The sequence below is a fragment of the Anopheles nili genome, chromosome 3, assembly GCF_943737925.1.
Source record: "Anopheles nili chromosome 3, idAnoNiliSN_F5_01, whole genome shotgun sequence".
NCBI lineage: Eukaryota > Metazoa > Arthropoda > Insecta > Diptera > Culicidae > Anopheles > Anopheles nili.
In genome coordinates this window covers 25,324,202-25,341,903 of record NC_071292.1, presented here as the reverse complement: position 1 = coordinate 25,341,903, position 17,702 = coordinate 25,324,202, and the positions used below count along the sequence as shown (strand labels likewise).

Genomic DNA, 17,702 nt, shown 5'->3' with positions numbered 1-17,702 from the left:
TTTCGCTCGTCGCTGTTGCTGCTACTGATGGCGTTTCGGTTCCCAAAAATCCCACCCAAAACGCAAGCTTTTAAAACATCCTTCATACATATTTAATGCACCGAGTCGGAACGACCAGAGCCCGGTGCTGCATGCGTTATGCGCTAAGCCAACCGTGGCCGGCATGGGGAACGGCACCATTCGAGACATTTCGTCGACTTCCGGCTTCCTGCACATCCGGATGACGATACGATACGACCAAGCGCCGCGCACGGTGCACCACAAGATGCCCGCTGTTTAGCAAAGCCTCCACCCAAAAGTCCCAGCCTTCCAGCCGTCGAACGATGACGAATTCTTTCTGTTTTCCCGGAACTCTCGGGCGAAGAACGATCGGTGGCATATGAGAGCGCATAAAAGTCGGCCCAGCTGGTACCCGGCCCGAGTGGTTCGGGGTTTCTTTTTTTTTATTCTCGCTCCCCAAATGAAAAGCGGTGAAAATTTCAGATCCGGTGGAAACCGGGACGGGATGAGTTGGCCTAATAGGGGACGCTTCCAGGATGCTTTTTTTCTCCTGCGCTCCTAGGTGGATAGAGTGAAAAAAAAGTGCCATTTTTAGTATGTTTGTTTGATTCGGCTCCGTTTTTTTTTCTCTCTCATTCTTTTCCACTGGCATTTTAGGGGACTGGCGCTTCCGACCATACTCACTTCCTTTTTGCCTCATCCTCATCAATCGCAGAACCTACCACTCCGTGACAGTGTGGGTCACGAGTACGAAGCAGGACGTCCCGATCGATGGCACCCGATGAGTCCTATTCTCGATAGGGAGATTGGGTGCGATTGTTTTTTTTGTTGTGTGTCTCTCGCTCCTCTTTCTGCCTGTCCTGGCCATGGTTGATTTAAAATAAAAATGCCTTTGCTTCCGCTGCCGCGTTCCGGGCGTTCCTCGTTCTCGCGCGCGCAGGCACTTTCCCGAGTTTATTGCCGGCATTGTGAGTTTGATGTCAGTTTCTAGTTCTGGACTGCGGTTTTTCCGTGGGTAAGTGAGTTTTTGTGAGTGTGTGTGTGTGAGCGTTTTTTTTATTCCCCGTTCACCGCCCTCATTCCCCATTCCCACCACACACTAACCCGCTATTGTCAAAGCTTTCCTACTTTATTTCGCTTTCCTGTCGGTTTTTTTGTGCTTTTACTTTTCCTTCGGTACGAACGTTACTTGCCACCACATCCTCATCCAGCACGCCGTGCCATCACACTGCGATTTTGTGCATTCAAATAAGCCGCCGTTCCCGGGGTTTGTTTGCCTTTACTTCCGGAATCACTTCCGGTGCACGATGAGCACGTTCCGGTTCGGTTCGTTTTCGGGTGAACGTGATCTGCCTTGCGCGACGCGATTCTTCTTCCACCTCGCTTTCTCTCTCACTCTCTATCTAAGTCTGTCAGCCATCGCTTCCTGCAAGGCGTTTGCGGGTGAAGAAAGAAAAATCGCACACGAGTTTGCGAGCACTGCAGTTAGATGATGGTGGTGGGAAAATTCTTCAATCCTGATTGCGTTAAGCTGCATGTGAACTCGACGAGTGGTTTCGGTTTCATAATGAACCATCCCTGCCGCAGTGATGAGCACCTACGATCAGAGTAGCCTGTGGCGGTGCATACCGACACAAACACGTAAAAAAGATACGCTCACTTGGATGGCGTGTGGCTGGGGTGTGTCGAGTTTTATTTCCCCTTCTTCAAAGCAATCAAATGAAGGGTGACTTTCAAACGAGCAAAGTTCGCAAATCACTTGTTTTTTAATGATTTAAGCACAAAGTTTTTGCATAAATCTTCCCCGGGCGGGCAACAACTTCCATTTATCGAACGGATGTTTATTTTAAGACGACACGTTACCATTTGCCCGTTTCTTGGAGGGGAAATAATACCCGTTTTTGTTTCCTTCGGCGGTCCCAACAAGCAATTGGCTGATGCACTTTTGATCGGTGCGTTTTTTTTCGCTCCCAAAAGCGCTCCTAATGTCACCTCACTGCATGAGGGTGGACGAATATTGCAGGACGAATGGAAAGTAAAACAAAGTACCTCCCATCCGTTCGTCGTCGGTCTTCTGTGGTATCATGATAATCTTTAACCGCGCACTTTACGATTATGGATCGTATTTTTGTGCGGGTGTGTTTTCAGACAACCCCTCAAACATACTCACTCTCTCTCTCTGTCCTTTTTCACCCACCAATGGTGTTCATGTGCTTGTTTTATGCGGGTGTTGACGGTGCGCTCGATTTCGATTGTTTCGCGATGTTTTACGTGCTTTTGATCGTGCGGTTACTCGTTGCTGGAAGGGGGAATTCGTTCCCAGCTTCATGTCACAGCTGCGTTACGTCTTCATGTAATCGGATGATGCATGGGCGTGGTTCGATTCGGGAGCGGGGTGAATGATTTTGCGAATTTCATGGGCCATAAGGCAGATATGGTGGATTGTGTAAAGTTGCGCTATAAATACGCGGATCGCTTATATTTTTCCACCGTAAAACGATGCACTGCCACGCGAGTATGACTGCCATCCTGCATTTGATGGAGTTTTCATTAGTGGTGAGACTGTCTCGTCCCCTTTGAGGGTGGGGTTTTGCACTTTGAAATTCTAAGTGAATTGCTTCATCGATTGGTTGTATGTTTGGGATTCTATTCGAGAAAGTTCATGATGTCTTTCGTTTGCTGTGAAGAAGAGTTGACATTTTTTGTGTGGATTAATTTGCGCTCTGTATCTCGTTGATTTTAGTAGTATGCGTTTGTTATTATTTGCTTTAATAATTATTTAAATAAAAATGCATCAAATTGAATAAATCTGAAATTCAGAATAAAATTTATTACGCACAATATTTTAACAGAGCATTTTTATATGTTCTTTAGTCAATCAATATGTGCACTCATTTTACCTAGACTAAATGTTATAGGATACAATTGTTATAATTTATTCCTCAGTGCAACGATCTTTAATGAAGTTTGAAAACAGAAAATGAAATAGAAAACATTAGTTCTATGGTGGAGGAAATATATATTCCCAGAAATCCCGTCACATGTCCGACCCTAAAGCCAGATGGTTTATCAAATTATTTTACAGTCTCTACCAATTAGCGAAGTACTCGCACACGCTAGACATTACTCACCGTTATTCTGTTGCCTCATAAACAATGGCGCCACCAAAGCCCGACTACATTACAGCCGATCATCCGATTAAACGCACGGATCGGGAAGTCCCGACGATGAGATTTAGTTTGGCTTTCGCTTCAGCACCGAAGCAACAATGGCTCCGCAATGTTCCAAACAAAAGGGCCGCACGGTTTCCGGACCCCTTTCCGGTGCCTTTCGGCGCTGCGAGCCCAGAAATGAGTGGCTAAATCGGCTGAGTAGTTTTCGACGTAACTCGCCCACCCTTGTGCTACGATCCGTGTATTTTACGAGCCTTATCCGATTAGGATGCTGAACCCCTTCAGGCAGGTAAAACGTGCCGAACCAGCCCACCTCGAGGGGTACGCGATTGTTTGCGTGTAATTTATCAACATACTCGCGGCTCGGTCCTCGCGGCAGCCTAATCGTGACGGGAGCCAACACCGTCCACAGGTTTTCCGGTCCTCGGGCTTGGCGCCATTGTAATGGACGAGCATGCAGGCGCGATTGCAGGAGTTTGAACTTCCATTTCCGTTTTATGCCGGGCACGGGTGCGTCGGTGGTAATCGGCTCGATCGAAAAGTCGCTACGTCCTGCGAACGTACGTGCATGTCGCTTCGGGCTGGGACTGCCGCTTCCGGGAGTGGAAATTGTTTTCCAATGAGTCAAACTATCAATCACCTGCACCGGAGCGTACCGGTCTGGCCTGGTGGGACTCGCTGGGGCTAACCGGTGGCCCGGTTCTAATGGTAATCGACGGTGGATGCGTAAACACCGGTCAACTGAGTGGCCGTCAGTTGCAGCAGTAGGCTCGGCATGATTATCTATTGTCTCGCTGATTGACCCCTTTTCAGGAAGTGCATCCGAAGGGACCGGCTGACGGCGATTCACCGAGTGGGCAATTTGGCATCGGATGCTCGTTGAGTATTATGTGGCGGTGTTTTGCTTTTAAGTACCGATCGTTAAACGACCGTACCGGTCGCATGGCGCTGCCATTGATGCTGTTGCCGGAACTGCTGAACGAAGGATAAGCGAGCGCCCTAGGACGATGACGGCTTGATGATGGCTCTTGGTCTTAACAGGGAGATTAGGATCGAATTTTGATTCAATTGGAACTAGAATAATGCTTTAAGTCCGTTGAACATCTCGTTCTTTAGACATCGATCTCTTTGTCAGTCGGGAAAGCTCCTCGAATAGTTGCGATCGTGAGCACGGGTTGGAGAAGAAACATTTATTTTATTTCAGAGTTTTTCTGTTTGAATTTTTCCTACAATGTTCTGGTATAAAATATAGTTCTGATCATGCAATTCACTCTAGGCACACTCCTATTGCAAGCTCCTTTAAAAAAAACATATGCAACATTTCCAGCATTCTCGCTCTCAACACGTTGATGGCTTACATCAATAGAACGGATGAGGGATGTTAGCGTGATGGCGTTAAAAACGGCGATAGCCCACCGTAGATTTAGTGCCGCTCGGTGATCATTAATTTTATTGGAGCGATTCGTAAAGATTATTCAAATAAACGCAAATAATAGCCATCATGTGTGTCGGTCCGTCGGAACTCCAAACTCCACCCCGACGGCTACGTTCTGCTGAATGGGTGCCATTTAAAATGGAACGAATCGAGGGTGTGTGAGAGATGTAGAGCGAACAGCAACAACAACAAAAAATGTGGGAGGCGAAACACGTATCCCGACGCGTACCCGAAACACGGAAACAAACTGCGAACGAAACACCCTCCGATCCGGCGGCTCCGATCCCTTCCACGCTCAAATATGTTCACCTAATGCACTTTTAATACGGCACGGCGATCCACGGCGAGGTGCCGGGTCAGTGGAAACGTCCGAAATTTCATCCCCAAAATCAACTACCTACCCTTGCGCATACCGAAAACACAGACCCCGGGTTCGCTTGATCCGGTGCGGACCGAAATCGTACGATAATTTATCTTCGTGCAGCATTCATTGTTCCGTTTATCTGACTTCGGTGACCGTGTGAGCCCTTCGGGCGGGAATAGCGGACCGGTACACGTCAACCTTTCCGGGCACACACACACACGCACATACGGTGGAAAAGAAACAGCAAAAAAGGGACCCCGAATGCGGTGGCCCTTTTTGGATTGTACGGCGAAAGATTGATGTGCATGTAATTTGTACGGATAACTTATGCGTTTTAGAGGGGTGAAAAATTATCCACCATTCGGCTCGAGGGCGGCTCGCTGACAGGGCACGCCAGGAAGCGAACGAAGGTCCTTTTCCGGAAGCGGAACGAGCTCTCCGTACCCATCTGTGCAATGGAGCAACATATTCGGTACTTCCGGGAGAAGCCAGCACTGCTGGGAAAACAGTTTCGATGGTATGTACGGGTGCATTTATATTTATACCATAACTGTTGATGCGCTGGGCTGTCGGGTTTTTCCTGGAATTGGAACAATAGAAGCGTGACGCTGGAAGCGAATTTTGCCGACAGATTAGAGCAAACAGTTCCACGAAACACCGATGCACTCGGAATGGAAAGCTTTCCGGTGCGTTATCACACATCAATGGAAAGGTGATACTGGAAAAGCCTTCACCACTGCACAGGTGCATTAATTTTAGCCACGATGATCAAATTTTTTGCCAAGAATCGCCTAAAACATGAAATGACCCACCAGCGTTGCAAAGTATCAGGTGGAATTGTTTGCCAAGCGCATTGCTCCCATTGCTTGCGTGGCTTCCCAATTATGCTTGGGGCATTTTTCCTCTTTGGGACCCGTGTGAAGGCTTCAATTTTCCGCCTGGAAAATGCATTACCCCGCATTCACTCGGTTAGCAAGGTGGGCCGGTTTTTTTTTATAATGACGCGCGTTGTCCGGAGCGCGAAGTGAAATTAATTTTTGGCCATTAATGGGAATTTTCCGTCTCTCCCCGATCGCAGCCACTCGGTCGGGGCGACACCCCCTATGCCCGAGGAAAAGCCGCTTATTACTCGCGCACGAGAAGCAGCTATGAAGTTTGCAGGTTGCATGGAAAAGCGCACCGAAAGGAAAAACGCCCACCGAGTGAACCATAAATTGTTGCGCTCGCTGTGTTGTTGATGAGGCGCGTCGTTTATAAAGCAAAACAAAACAAAACAAACAAAAAATGTTACCAGGACGCACGTGTGTGTGTGTGTGTGCCTGATGCCTTCCGGCAACGGTGGCAACATCCTCCTCCGACGACGACGATCGAAATCGACCGAAAATGCGGCTACGTTGTCAGCTTGGGCTCCACCCTCCGGTTTATTTGCCACCGGGCACAGGGTCGACAGGATTCACGGCAACCGACATTCCGAGGGAACGCACGTGGCGGGAAAAAGTGTCCGAATTTCGTGCGCAACATAACCACAGCGTGCTGCGCCTATTGGTGTGGTGTAAATTTCCGATATTAATCAAGCGCGCAGTAGATGGATGTGCACGGGCAGGAAATTGCATTCCCGCACCAACACCGTCGGCAGGCTCGCTTCGATGATACGCCGAAAACTGGCCGCACTGGAGGCGTTTTCCGAGTTTTCCCGGCAGCGTGCACACCCGCGTAAACGGTCGGTGCGCGTGTATGTTTGCGTTTTTTTCTTCGTTGCCTTTTTCTCTGCTCCCTTGCTGCAACGAGCTGCGCTGTTCTACCGATCCATGAAAACATGCAATTTTTCGGCATTACTGATGTTTGGTGGCACGCGTGTCTGTGTGTGTGTATGTGATGGTTTTTCGTGTAATTCAGCGTCACCCGTTCGAATGGTTCCGTTCCGTTTGAAGCGTGGCTGCACCGGACGGTAGGCGCGTAATGATTGATGGGGCCGAAAAACGGGCGCGTTCGATTTCACAGCCCTGTCTCGTTCTCGGTACCCGTTTTACGGTGGTTTGTTCGCGAAAATTAATGAAATTTCGCTCCGATTTATTTTTATCGCCAGGCGCTAGTGGTGAACCCGTGGGCCCTATGGCATTTGTGGTAATGGGTTGAGTGGAATCGATTTCAAACGTGTCCTTTTTGCTGGAACCAAGCGTTTGGTGAGTGTGCAGCACTGCGTGGGTTTTGCGTGAGTTTGAAATTTCATTGCCAAAAGCCTTTCACAGCCGTGTTGTAATCGGATCGGCTACCATCATAGGCAAACTGATTAAATATTAGTTTTTGTTCTAGTAGAATTTAGTTCACTGGTAATGTCTGTAGTTTCATTGCCGAAATACGATATTATTTTAATACTTTTTGTGAACTTTCGCACTTTGTGGTGCTTTTATAAACATTTTTCATGGCTTTGTGGTACTTGAGCTATTTCCGCTCTGTTCATATTGGGGGCTTTTAGGGGCTCTGCAAATATAAAAGGCTGTAACAAACCGTGAATATAAGCTACTTCTAACAATAATCTAGCTGGTTTGCATGCGGAAATGCGCACACAAAATTACAAACCCCCTCATTGATGTACCGAGTATCAGTGAACGCCCCATTTTAGGGCGCTACACCTTCACCGTTCGTTCATTAGCGGCGAAACTGGGTGGAAATTAGTTTACGGCGCCAAAACCCCACCTGTGATTGGATCTCGTGTACCATAATAAACTCGTGCATCATAATAAATGATCATTATTTGGCGTACAATGTTCGGCATGTACGCGCTTGCCTCATCTCTCGCTCACTCTCTTGTGGTATTTTCCGGACATTTTCCCGATCATCCAAACCGCAACGTTCCCATCCGCCGGTCCGTTGCCTATCGAACGTAGCCTCCACCATAACGTTGAGCATATTTATTGGCGCAGGCGTTGCGAGTTTTACCGGCTCAAGTTTGAAACTATTCCCAACCGAAGCGAGGTAGGATCAATTGAAACCATACGGTATTTGTGCCACGTTCCCCAACCCATTCGATCCGCTACCTCTCCCCAATGCCACCCACTGTAACGGTAAACTCCCAGACGCAGTATCGGACGGAGAACGGCCTGAGGTTTTCTGCCAGCTTTTTTGGAAACCACACACACTCACTCGCTCGACCCGGCGACGTCCGAAAGTTGTGAGTGTGGAAAACCACAAGAAAGGAAACCATAATTTCCTCGGGGAAAAGGAGGATTAAATTTAAATTTAATTAGAGAACTACTTACAGCACCGCACAAGTCCGCCTTTCGAGAACCGGTCCGCCCCTATTACAAGCCCGAGCTGTTGCAATATGTTCCGGCGTTTTGCCAGAGAAAGGGACCCGGTGCGGGAAGGATGCCACACCGGTTGTCTCTTCCCCACGCTTCCCACAAGCGGCGAGATCCTTGAGATGGCCGTGTGCCGACGGCGCCAAAGTCTCCGTTAAAGTTCGGTCAAGCTGAAGCGAAAGCTTCATCCTCGAACCGGTACGGTACGTCCCGATGCTGCATCGTACTTTCCAGCTTTTCCGCCCGAACGGGTTCGCCTTTTCGTTCCGGATGGGCGGCTCCGGGCGAACGTCTTGCCCGGGCGTCCGGTTCGTCCGGTTGGTGCACGAATTCACAGGCTCCGTTCGCGCTTCGGTGGACCTGTACCGCTGGATGGCAGGACGGAAGTGCTGCGATGCATTCACTGCAGCGTGATGCATAGCGATGCAGCCCGCCGGCGACGGTTGCTCTATGATCGCGTGCTTGTTAATGTTTTATTTTTTTTTTCTTCATGCGCATCCTCGCATCTTCCTTCACTTTTCGCTCGATCGTTGCGCTCGGTTTCTTCACAGGAAGACCGTTTCGACGGCTCGCAGGGAAATCGGTGGATAAATTGAAAGTGAAATAGAAAAGAAAACGAAAAAGCTCCCGCCGGCGTGGAAGTTTTCTTCGCACCGAAAGATAAACTATGACGAGAATGGTGATGATTATGGCGGTCAGAATTCCAGAAATGCATAAAAAGAAGATGCAAAGTTCGCCGAGTGGTTGAATTCGGGGCACAGCTGTGGCGAATGCATTTGTAATTATACGGATTATTCTCTGCGAGGATTGGTTCGACAGAGGTGCATGGGTTTAATGTACCTAGCTCGCTGCATTAACTCGATGTAGAAGAGATTGAGTGTAAGAGAGTGACGATCCGAAGCAGAACGGTTGTACGTGTGCGGATTATGGAATCACACGTCAGTAAATATTCCCAGTTGAGTTGAATTTGTAAAAAAACTTCTCAAACTACTGCTACCGTTGAAGCAAACCAAAGTTTTTAAAGATTCTGCAGATCGAATAGGTTGAAAATTTTGAAAAAAAATATTGGTGAACAAATAATAATTTCATTGATAAAATATTCAATGCGAGATGCGATTTTTTGTTGTTTATTTTTTCAACACTCCTATGAGCATCATTTCTTAATGAGTGATATTTTTATTACACTTTTTGGTGTTTGAATGGTTTGCGTTTTTTCGGATTAATTCGGTGTTTAAAACAAGATTCTTAGCTCACTTATTTTACTGATGTCACGTTAAAAAACAATTGCTGTTCATATGCAAAGTGTAGTAAAATAAAAATACTGGATTCTCCTTCACCACCTTATATCCAAAATTAAGAAAATGATTTTGTTGCGCCCCCTTGAAATTGAGCAGGTGGATCGACATTTTGCATAACAAAGGGAGTTAAACAAGGAATGTCAACTAGCATAAAATACTTTTGAAGAAAACTCACTTGCATAAATATACTTTATTGCATTCTTATAAATCTCGTTGCTGATACTGTCGAGTTGTAATAATGCTACAAATGCATTTTTGAACTAAGTTTTTAACCAAGAATGACCGACCCCAAGTAGCTATCCATCCTCCATCGGGAACAATGCATCCTACGAAAGATGCACTCTTTCCCTGCCATCATGAAAGGCCACGGAAGCGCCGAGGTCAGTGGCCCTCTTCTGGTCAGCAAACAAGTGCAGCTGAGCCAGCCCGAAGAGTAATGCATAAAGTTGTTCGTTCCTAGGATGGTCTCATTTTCCGGCGGTAAACAGACGAGTAAAACTTCCCTTCATGCCCCATGGCTCGTCAAAATGGACGCGCTGCTCTTGCCCAAACATAGGTTCGTCCGTTGCACGGTGTGTTTGGTCTGCAATTGTTTTTCTACGTGAAATGATGTTGTGATAACGGAGCGGGCAGGAGATGCATTTGAAAATAAGTATGCTCGAACCTTCCTTCCCATCGAATGCCAACGAAATTGCAACATATAAAAACCGTTTGTGATATCATTTCGTTTTGATCGCTTGTTTTCAACAGTTACGAAACAGATGCTAGTATTATTTCGCGATGGCGTGGATATTTTCACCCCCATGCTGCCGTATTGCGTAGTTATGTAGATTAGGGGAGCGATTTTTAATCTCCATAAATAGTTTCCCTCTGCCCCGAGTGGGAACCGAGCAATACCGTCGAGGTGGAACTGATTAAAACCGCTTCCCCCCAGTGCTGATAGCATTACCGGGCACAATCATTTATCCCACCCAAACTGGTTCGAGAGTTCGATCTAATCCTGTTGACTTAATCAACTCGATAACTAACACCGCCACCGGGGAGCGTGCCATCGTAACCACCCGGAAGCGGTTACCAGGCGCGCGCGAAGAACGACCGGTAATTGATTCCTTCCAAATGATTGAGGGTAATTGAGAGTCAGCCCTTTTGCTCGCGCACCATCCTAATCCACGACCAGGTCGTCCCTTTGTCGTGGTATGTAAAGCGGGATAACGAGTTTGCTTATGAATAAAAGATTGCAGCCGGTTTAATTAGGCCCATATCACGGCGTGGCAGAACTAACGAGAACCGCGTGCTGGCCCTCGGGTGGAAAATAGTTCAAACGTGGTGCTGCACATGGCGTTTTAGGTAACCCTGCGCTCGAACCGTGGAATGCGAAATGCTTACAATCAATTTTCCAAACCATCCCGCACAGCTGCGTGTGTTTTAGGGAATGTCGTGCCGTTTTTGGGCACTGGCGTGGATATGGATGGTTGGACACGGAGAAAGCATGCCGGAGTGCAGGCATATCATGAATATTTGACCGAAAACATTCACCGGACGATTTACGTTCGGTGAGTGGAAGCGATGGAGGCGCATGGTCCCTCGTGAGGTGTCTGAAGTGATTGCAATGTGATTCAATTCCGGGTGAACTGAACTTAATTTAGTGTAGGTAAAAATGAGACGATATTCAACAAAATACCATCTCGAAATCGATCGATCGTTGGGGAATTGCAGCATGGTCGCTATTTCAGTTCCGAGCTCTTTCTGGACTGTTCGAGGAATGCACAAACAGTGTTAGAATGTTTTGCTAAAGTGCACTGCATTCGTTGCATGCTTTATCAATTGCTGCAGTTTCGTATTCTGTCGAATCGAGCTGTTGAAGCGACAATTGCATTGAATGACGAATGGTGCTATGTTACACGTACAGCTAGAAATGTACTGTCGAATCGAACTGTTGAAGCCACAATTGAATTGAATGACGAATGATGCTATGCTGCACGTACAGTTAGAGATGTGCTAGCTTTATTTCATCATATATAGTAGTGCATCATATCATACTCATATTTACATTATCACCCAGCAAATGACATCTTTAATGTTACAAGCCTTTTGGATCGTTTTAAACAAAATATATTCGTACATGAGTCAATTAACACCATTTTCAATAACTCCAGCGTAAATTATTTACCTGAATTTGGCTTCCTGTTACGACGATGATATGTTCATTAGATGTGTTGCTTTAATACATACCTTGTCCTTTCTTTCTCGCTTTCCATTTCTTAAGTTTCTTTCTTTTCCTTAGTTTTCTATCTTTCATTTCTTCCTGAAAGGTTTTTCGCAATGTGATATCAATGGAGGTACATCCCCGAAAGCGGGTTTGTAGTTGATTTTCGTCTGGTACTTTATTTGTCTCTTTTTCTGTTTGAAGACTGAACAACAAATTGATACATGCTTATCTATGACAGGTAGGTCAAGCCCAATAACCGAGAACCGAAGTGAGACTGACGTCTACGCGCCACGAAACGCAAGGTAAGCATTACATTTACTCGGTACGGCTAGAGGATGCGCTTTGTTAATCATTCACCCGGTCCATGTGTACCGAAACAGCTGATCGGTAGGTCGGCTACCATCACTGCCTTAGCTACGTATGTACATGTACAGATTTCGATTCCAATTATTAGCTAGGGTTGACCTGTTTCATGTTCAAGCAGTTGCCGATTCACAGGGCGGGACACAGTTCGGCCTCGGGTGCTTACGCTTTTCGCATGAATATCGTGCTGTTTCTTAACCATTGCTAACATTCGATGGACTTTGAGTAGCACCACGGGCATGTGGTACGTAACGTTACAATAAAATCCATTTGATCAGCACTCATGAACAGGTGTCCCGTCGTGGTAGGAGCGTAGGAAAATGGGAAAACGTGGAAAGGAGCAAAAGGGCGGAACGGGCAACAGAAGCCAGAGGGGATCGGTAGATGTATGTACACTTAGTTAAAATGGTTTATTTACACGAGCACACCCACCTGAGCTGAGTGAGGGCTCATTTAATGTGTCTACGATCAAACTGCCACCATGCCACACGCCATGCAATGGAGGCGCCCAGTAGCTCCTATAAAATATACCAAACATTATCCTAGTAGGCTTAGTAGGATCATTCACGACGATACAAATACGGTGACAGCAACATGGTTTGGTATTTGGTTTTATTTTGTGTATGTGTGTTTACGCGCGTGTATGTATGGCTGCGCATTTGTTTTTATTCGTTTGTTTTGTTTTTCCTGCGCCCAGTTGCCACTTTTGCCTGTCATATGATTAAGCTTGCTTTTGGGGCATCCGTCGCTGGTTCGACCGACCGAGCTGCCGTCTCGGTGAGAAAACAGATCCTAGACGCAGGGCTGTTGCTGGGACGTTCTTTTGCAACGTGTTGCATCACCGCGGAACGAACAGGACGCAGCTGTCGACGTTGACGAGGGCTGACGAAGAGATGGTGGCCGCCGACGGGGGCGGTGGCACGGGGTAGCTGCCCGGAAGTGGATCCAACTCGAGCGACGTCCCCTCGGCTAGCGAAGCATTCGCTGAACCGGCACCACTCTTGGCCTCCCTCTGCTGGGGTCAGGTGACCATCAGGTAGCGTATCGAGTAGACCATCACCGTGCAGATGATGCAGATGTAGAACGTCACCCAGCACACCTTGACGTACGAATCGATCTGCAGCCCGCCCGAGGTGGACGGAAGTGGCGATGATTTGTCCGCTGGAAGACCGGAAAATCACATCGTTAGAATATTGAAAGCAACATTCGGGTGGGAGTTGGGTTGAGAGGTTGGAAAATTATTCAATATTTTCCGCTATTTCGAAAGCGGGCGTTGCGCACAGCAACGGCATAATCGCTTCGTTTGCATTCAATTTAGAAGCATATGGAGACGGTGAATGCATTGTGAAGGAAATGGTATATATTTTGCATGAGTAGCAGCACTAGTTTTGCATTTATCTTTTCCATGAGCGAGTTGCAATAAGCACATGCAATACAACCACGCTTGAAAGCTTGTTAAAACGGAACACTACAATTTATCGTCGACGTACGAGAAAATAGCGAGGATTTTGTGCACTTTAAAACAGACTGATTGACGCTATCTTTTTGCATTGCTATTAACACTATCGCCCATCGTGTAGGATAGTGTGCAGCGAGTATCATGAGGTATCCGCTAATAATTTATACATTTAAAATCGCTCATACTTTATGAACCAAGTAACGAAGAATAATGCATCTCCTACGCTCGCCAAAACCCACGCGTCCCACTGCAAGCATCCCATCACTAACACAGCACATCCATAAAGTACCTTATCATCACCTGCCGGTGGCTACAGCAAACCGGCCCTATTCCGGTGCGCTTGGAAAATATTATGCCAAGCACACGGTGGTATACACAAATCCATCACTGCCTAACCTAGTGGGCCCTGGTGGTTCGTTTTAAAATTGTTTTTTCCTTCATCGACTAGCGACGATGGGACGGGCTTCGGCTAGCCGACAGACCGATGTCCTTCGTTCGGGCGGGTAGTTCTGGTAAAATCCCCAAGCACCATCATGGTGGTATGGATCAGGCTTCGATTTACAACAAACTCACTCCGGGATGCAGTGGCATGCAGAAACACGCACGCTCACCCGCCGTGCTAGTCTCGTAAGTATATATATTTCACACAAATCGTTGTAGCAAATGTTTTTGAAACTTCATCCGAGTCGTGCATCCGCTCACTGACCCAACCCGATGGCTCGTATGGTCCGTGACCCGGAGCGAGCTGCTACATCAAAGCAAGCTGCACTTGGTAGGGGCTGGGACGAAAGCTGGGAAAACCCTATTTCCCTGGCCATGGTGTAGATACGTAGGGTTGCAGGTTTGGTCAACCGGTGGGGTTGAAACAACATCCAAGATATACGGGCTTGAAATTCTTGTAATGACATACGACAATCCGCAACCGTGGGTGTGAGAACCACCCAAAGGGGGTACCTCCGGAGCAACGGTCCATCATGATTGGTAGCGATGTAAAGTGCTACCGACAGCTCTATTTGAACAGACGTCTGCACAAAACCCTGCCAACGGTTCTCGGGTCGGTTGGGCCACTAGGACCATACAGGACCAAGCGCCGGTAGCCAAATGAGTGCAGCAAGTCACTCCCGTCACCGGCAAAGTGCAGCGCACGGGCCCGGCAAGTGACTTTTCGCAACACTGTCACAGAACAATGTTTGCTTTCGGGTTCCGCTTCCGGGCAGGACCGGGCAGAAGTTGTTTTTCCTTCATAAAACATTCCTGTCATCTTCAACTCGTCTGGCACGCCGGTTTTTCGGGGTGGCTCCTTTGGGTGTGCTCGAACAGAACCGGTAGAAGAAGGTGACGAGTGAAAGCGAGAGTGAGTGAGAGAGAACGAGAGAAGGAGAGAAGAGAGAAGAGAGAGAAAAAAACTAAATGTCCCCTGCGGGGAAAACGCTCGACCGAGGGAAACTGAATCCCGGTCATCCTTCCGCTTACCCGTGCCGGGTGCAGTGGAAAATATGATAAAACAGTCCGGGCCGGGAGCGCATATGAGGGTGGTATAAATTTTCCAAAACCCCTTTCTCCTTCCAGCGGGCACCTTTCGAGAAGTTCATGTACCACGCGGTGGTGCAAAGCAACGAACTCAAGCAACTGAACGAGGTGGACGCAATTTATGGGCACTCGTGAGTATGCGACGCTCGCCGGAGGGCTGGACACCGGGAAATCTGTAAATTGACAAACGGGGAAAGCGTCGGCGTGTCGGAGGTATGTGCAAATGTGTGCCCGGTGGCTTCCGGTTGTTGCCGAATAAACCGGCGCCGGGTCAGTGTTGGAAAGCGACCCAAGTGGACCCGTGGTTCCATGTCTCGTACCAAGGACGGAATTAAATGCAAGCCCTCGGAGCGTGCCCCCAAGAGAAAGAAAGAGAGAGAGAAACTCGGCATCTCTCGATATCCTTTTTCTTTCCTTTACCTTTTTATTTGTTGCTTTTTTTTTGCACTTTGTCTACACTTTCCCACCCTTAGGGATGCGGAATTCCAGTGACGCTGGGGAGCGTTTAAAAGTATTCTTCATTCTTGCACCCGTTTCAAACGTACCCAGGTCGAGCAAACCGATCCGAAACGACCGTTGTAACGAAACGTAGCAACGGTGGGGACATTCTTTCACGTGTGTGTTCGCTTTAAAACGCTTCGGCTAGCGAGCGAACTTCGACGGCGGTGAGGATGGAAAGAAATTGGCCTCCAGCGCGTGCCTGGCGTGGTTTTGGGGTTGTCGGGGAATTTCTTGGGACAAATTTATATTTGCATTCGTAGGCCATCGTTCGTTATCTGTTTCGTCTGGAGAAGCTCTGGCGCTATCGACCGTAAACCCTTGCAGGATAAAAGGCACGGCTGGTATGTACGCTTACGTTCAATTCAAGATTAAAACATGCTAGATGTATAGGTTTCAACAAGTATTTTCATAAAAGAAAGCTATACAAAAAAGTTACCAATTTGCAAGACTCAGTATCATTTTAGGGCATTTCTTTTTCATACCTTTTATCAAACATTTATTTTCAATGCATTTTCTACACTAAATAGATTCTAATGGTGGTGCAATAAAAAAAACTAATTTTATCGTGAGATCAATTTATGGCACGACTCGATAGCGCAATAGAAAATGGAAATATGTGCCCCGCTTGCTGGCGAAAGGGTTAGCGTTACAAGCATTCCGGACACAACTCGGCACACAAACACACCCACACAACCCAAACCCGGCAAACGCGCAAAACGGCAACTGTTGTTGGATATACACAACACAACCCACCCCGCAAAAGGGGATATGAATTATCGTGCCCATTTTTCACACGTCTACACCATCGCACAATAACCTCAATCTCGTGCCATTTCGGCCACTTTCGGTACGCTCGGAAGTGGATGCTTTTCTGCATACTTTCTTCCCGGACCGGTGGCGCAAGGGGCAGACCAGTGGGAGGCCATCGTGCCCTGCTCAACTCCCGCATTGTCTTTGTGCCGTCCCGGGCCCTCCCCGGGATGGGAGAATGTTGCAAACAGAACGCAGAACGCACCGCAGGCAGCGACCGGGCACGGGAAGAATCTATTTTGCGCGATGATTTATACCCCCACGTCCGGCGCTCGTATAGCTTTTCTCATTTCGAAAGTTCTTGGTGTGGAAAATGTTGTCACATACGGCTGGCGCAGCAAATGCCAGGCCGTGCGGTGTGGAAACGATGGACGGGGAAGCGGGCCGTATCCTTGGGCCCGATATGAAGCTATCCGTATCCGGATCGTAGCTCTCGCTGACGCACTCGATGGGGCACCCACCGGGCACCGTTGGATAAGGATGCCGCCGGGAGCGAACGAACCGGTGCTCGGTTTCAAGTGGCATGAAGTGTGCCGGTTTGGTGGTGCACCACCGGTGGGCAAGAACACATGGAAGTGCTGCTTCGCCTACTTCCACCCGAGAACTTGTGAAATTACTTCATTCGTGGCTCAACTGCAGTATTATCTTACAGGGTTGCGCCGCGCCAAGCACTGCTCATATTGCAGCGTGCGCAAGTTGCAGTACGGCGTGCAGTGGCGCTGTAATTGGTGCCCTTCTTATCGCTCTCGTCCCGGGCTTTGGTGAAGTCCCCAGTGAGGCAGCTAATCATGATGGAAAAGTAATACCGCGCCAAGGCACCAGGAGCGTCATGTGCAATAAGTTCGCCGCAGGAGGTCACGAAGCCGTTCTCGAGAGGTTTTGCTATGGAATCAGCAGCTTGTATTTGGTGTAACGCGCTTGAGTGCAACATGTTTGACGCACAATTAGAATTGTGCGCGCTTGTGTTAAAGCTTCTTGAAGCATGGCGTGGAAAGGTGCTCGTGCAGGTTTCATTTCAAGCTCTTGGCAGACGCTTAAAGTTTCTCGTTTAAGGGATGCGTCACAGCTCAATATGAAACATGAACAGAAAGTTCATCTTAGATGGCTTTGTTTTAGAGATTCTAATAAACACAGTCTGCGAAACGGAATGTCGAAAGCTTGGGATTGAAAATGAACAATAGACAGATGAGTCAGCAAAAGAAACACTTTCCCCCAACATGACAGACACGTGTACAGGAATCTGAAGGCTCAATAGGGA

The 17,702-nt window shown here is 47.7% G+C and overlaps 1 protein-coding gene across 1 annotated transcript in view; it reads right to left on the bottom strand.

The window, feature by feature from the left end:
* Positions 1–12,950: 12,950 nt before the first annotated feature.
* The window catches only part of LOC128723940 (uncharacterized), a 58,723-nt gene continuing 53,971 nt past the window's right edge, over positions 12,951–17,702 (bottom strand). Inside the window, exon 8 of the mRNA XM_053817705.1 lies at positions 12,951–13,305. Coding sequence (XP_053673680.1) covers positions 13,166–13,305 — 140 coding nt within the window. The 3' untranslated portion in view covers positions 12,951–13,165. The remainder of the gene's footprint in view (positions 13,306–17,702) is intronic.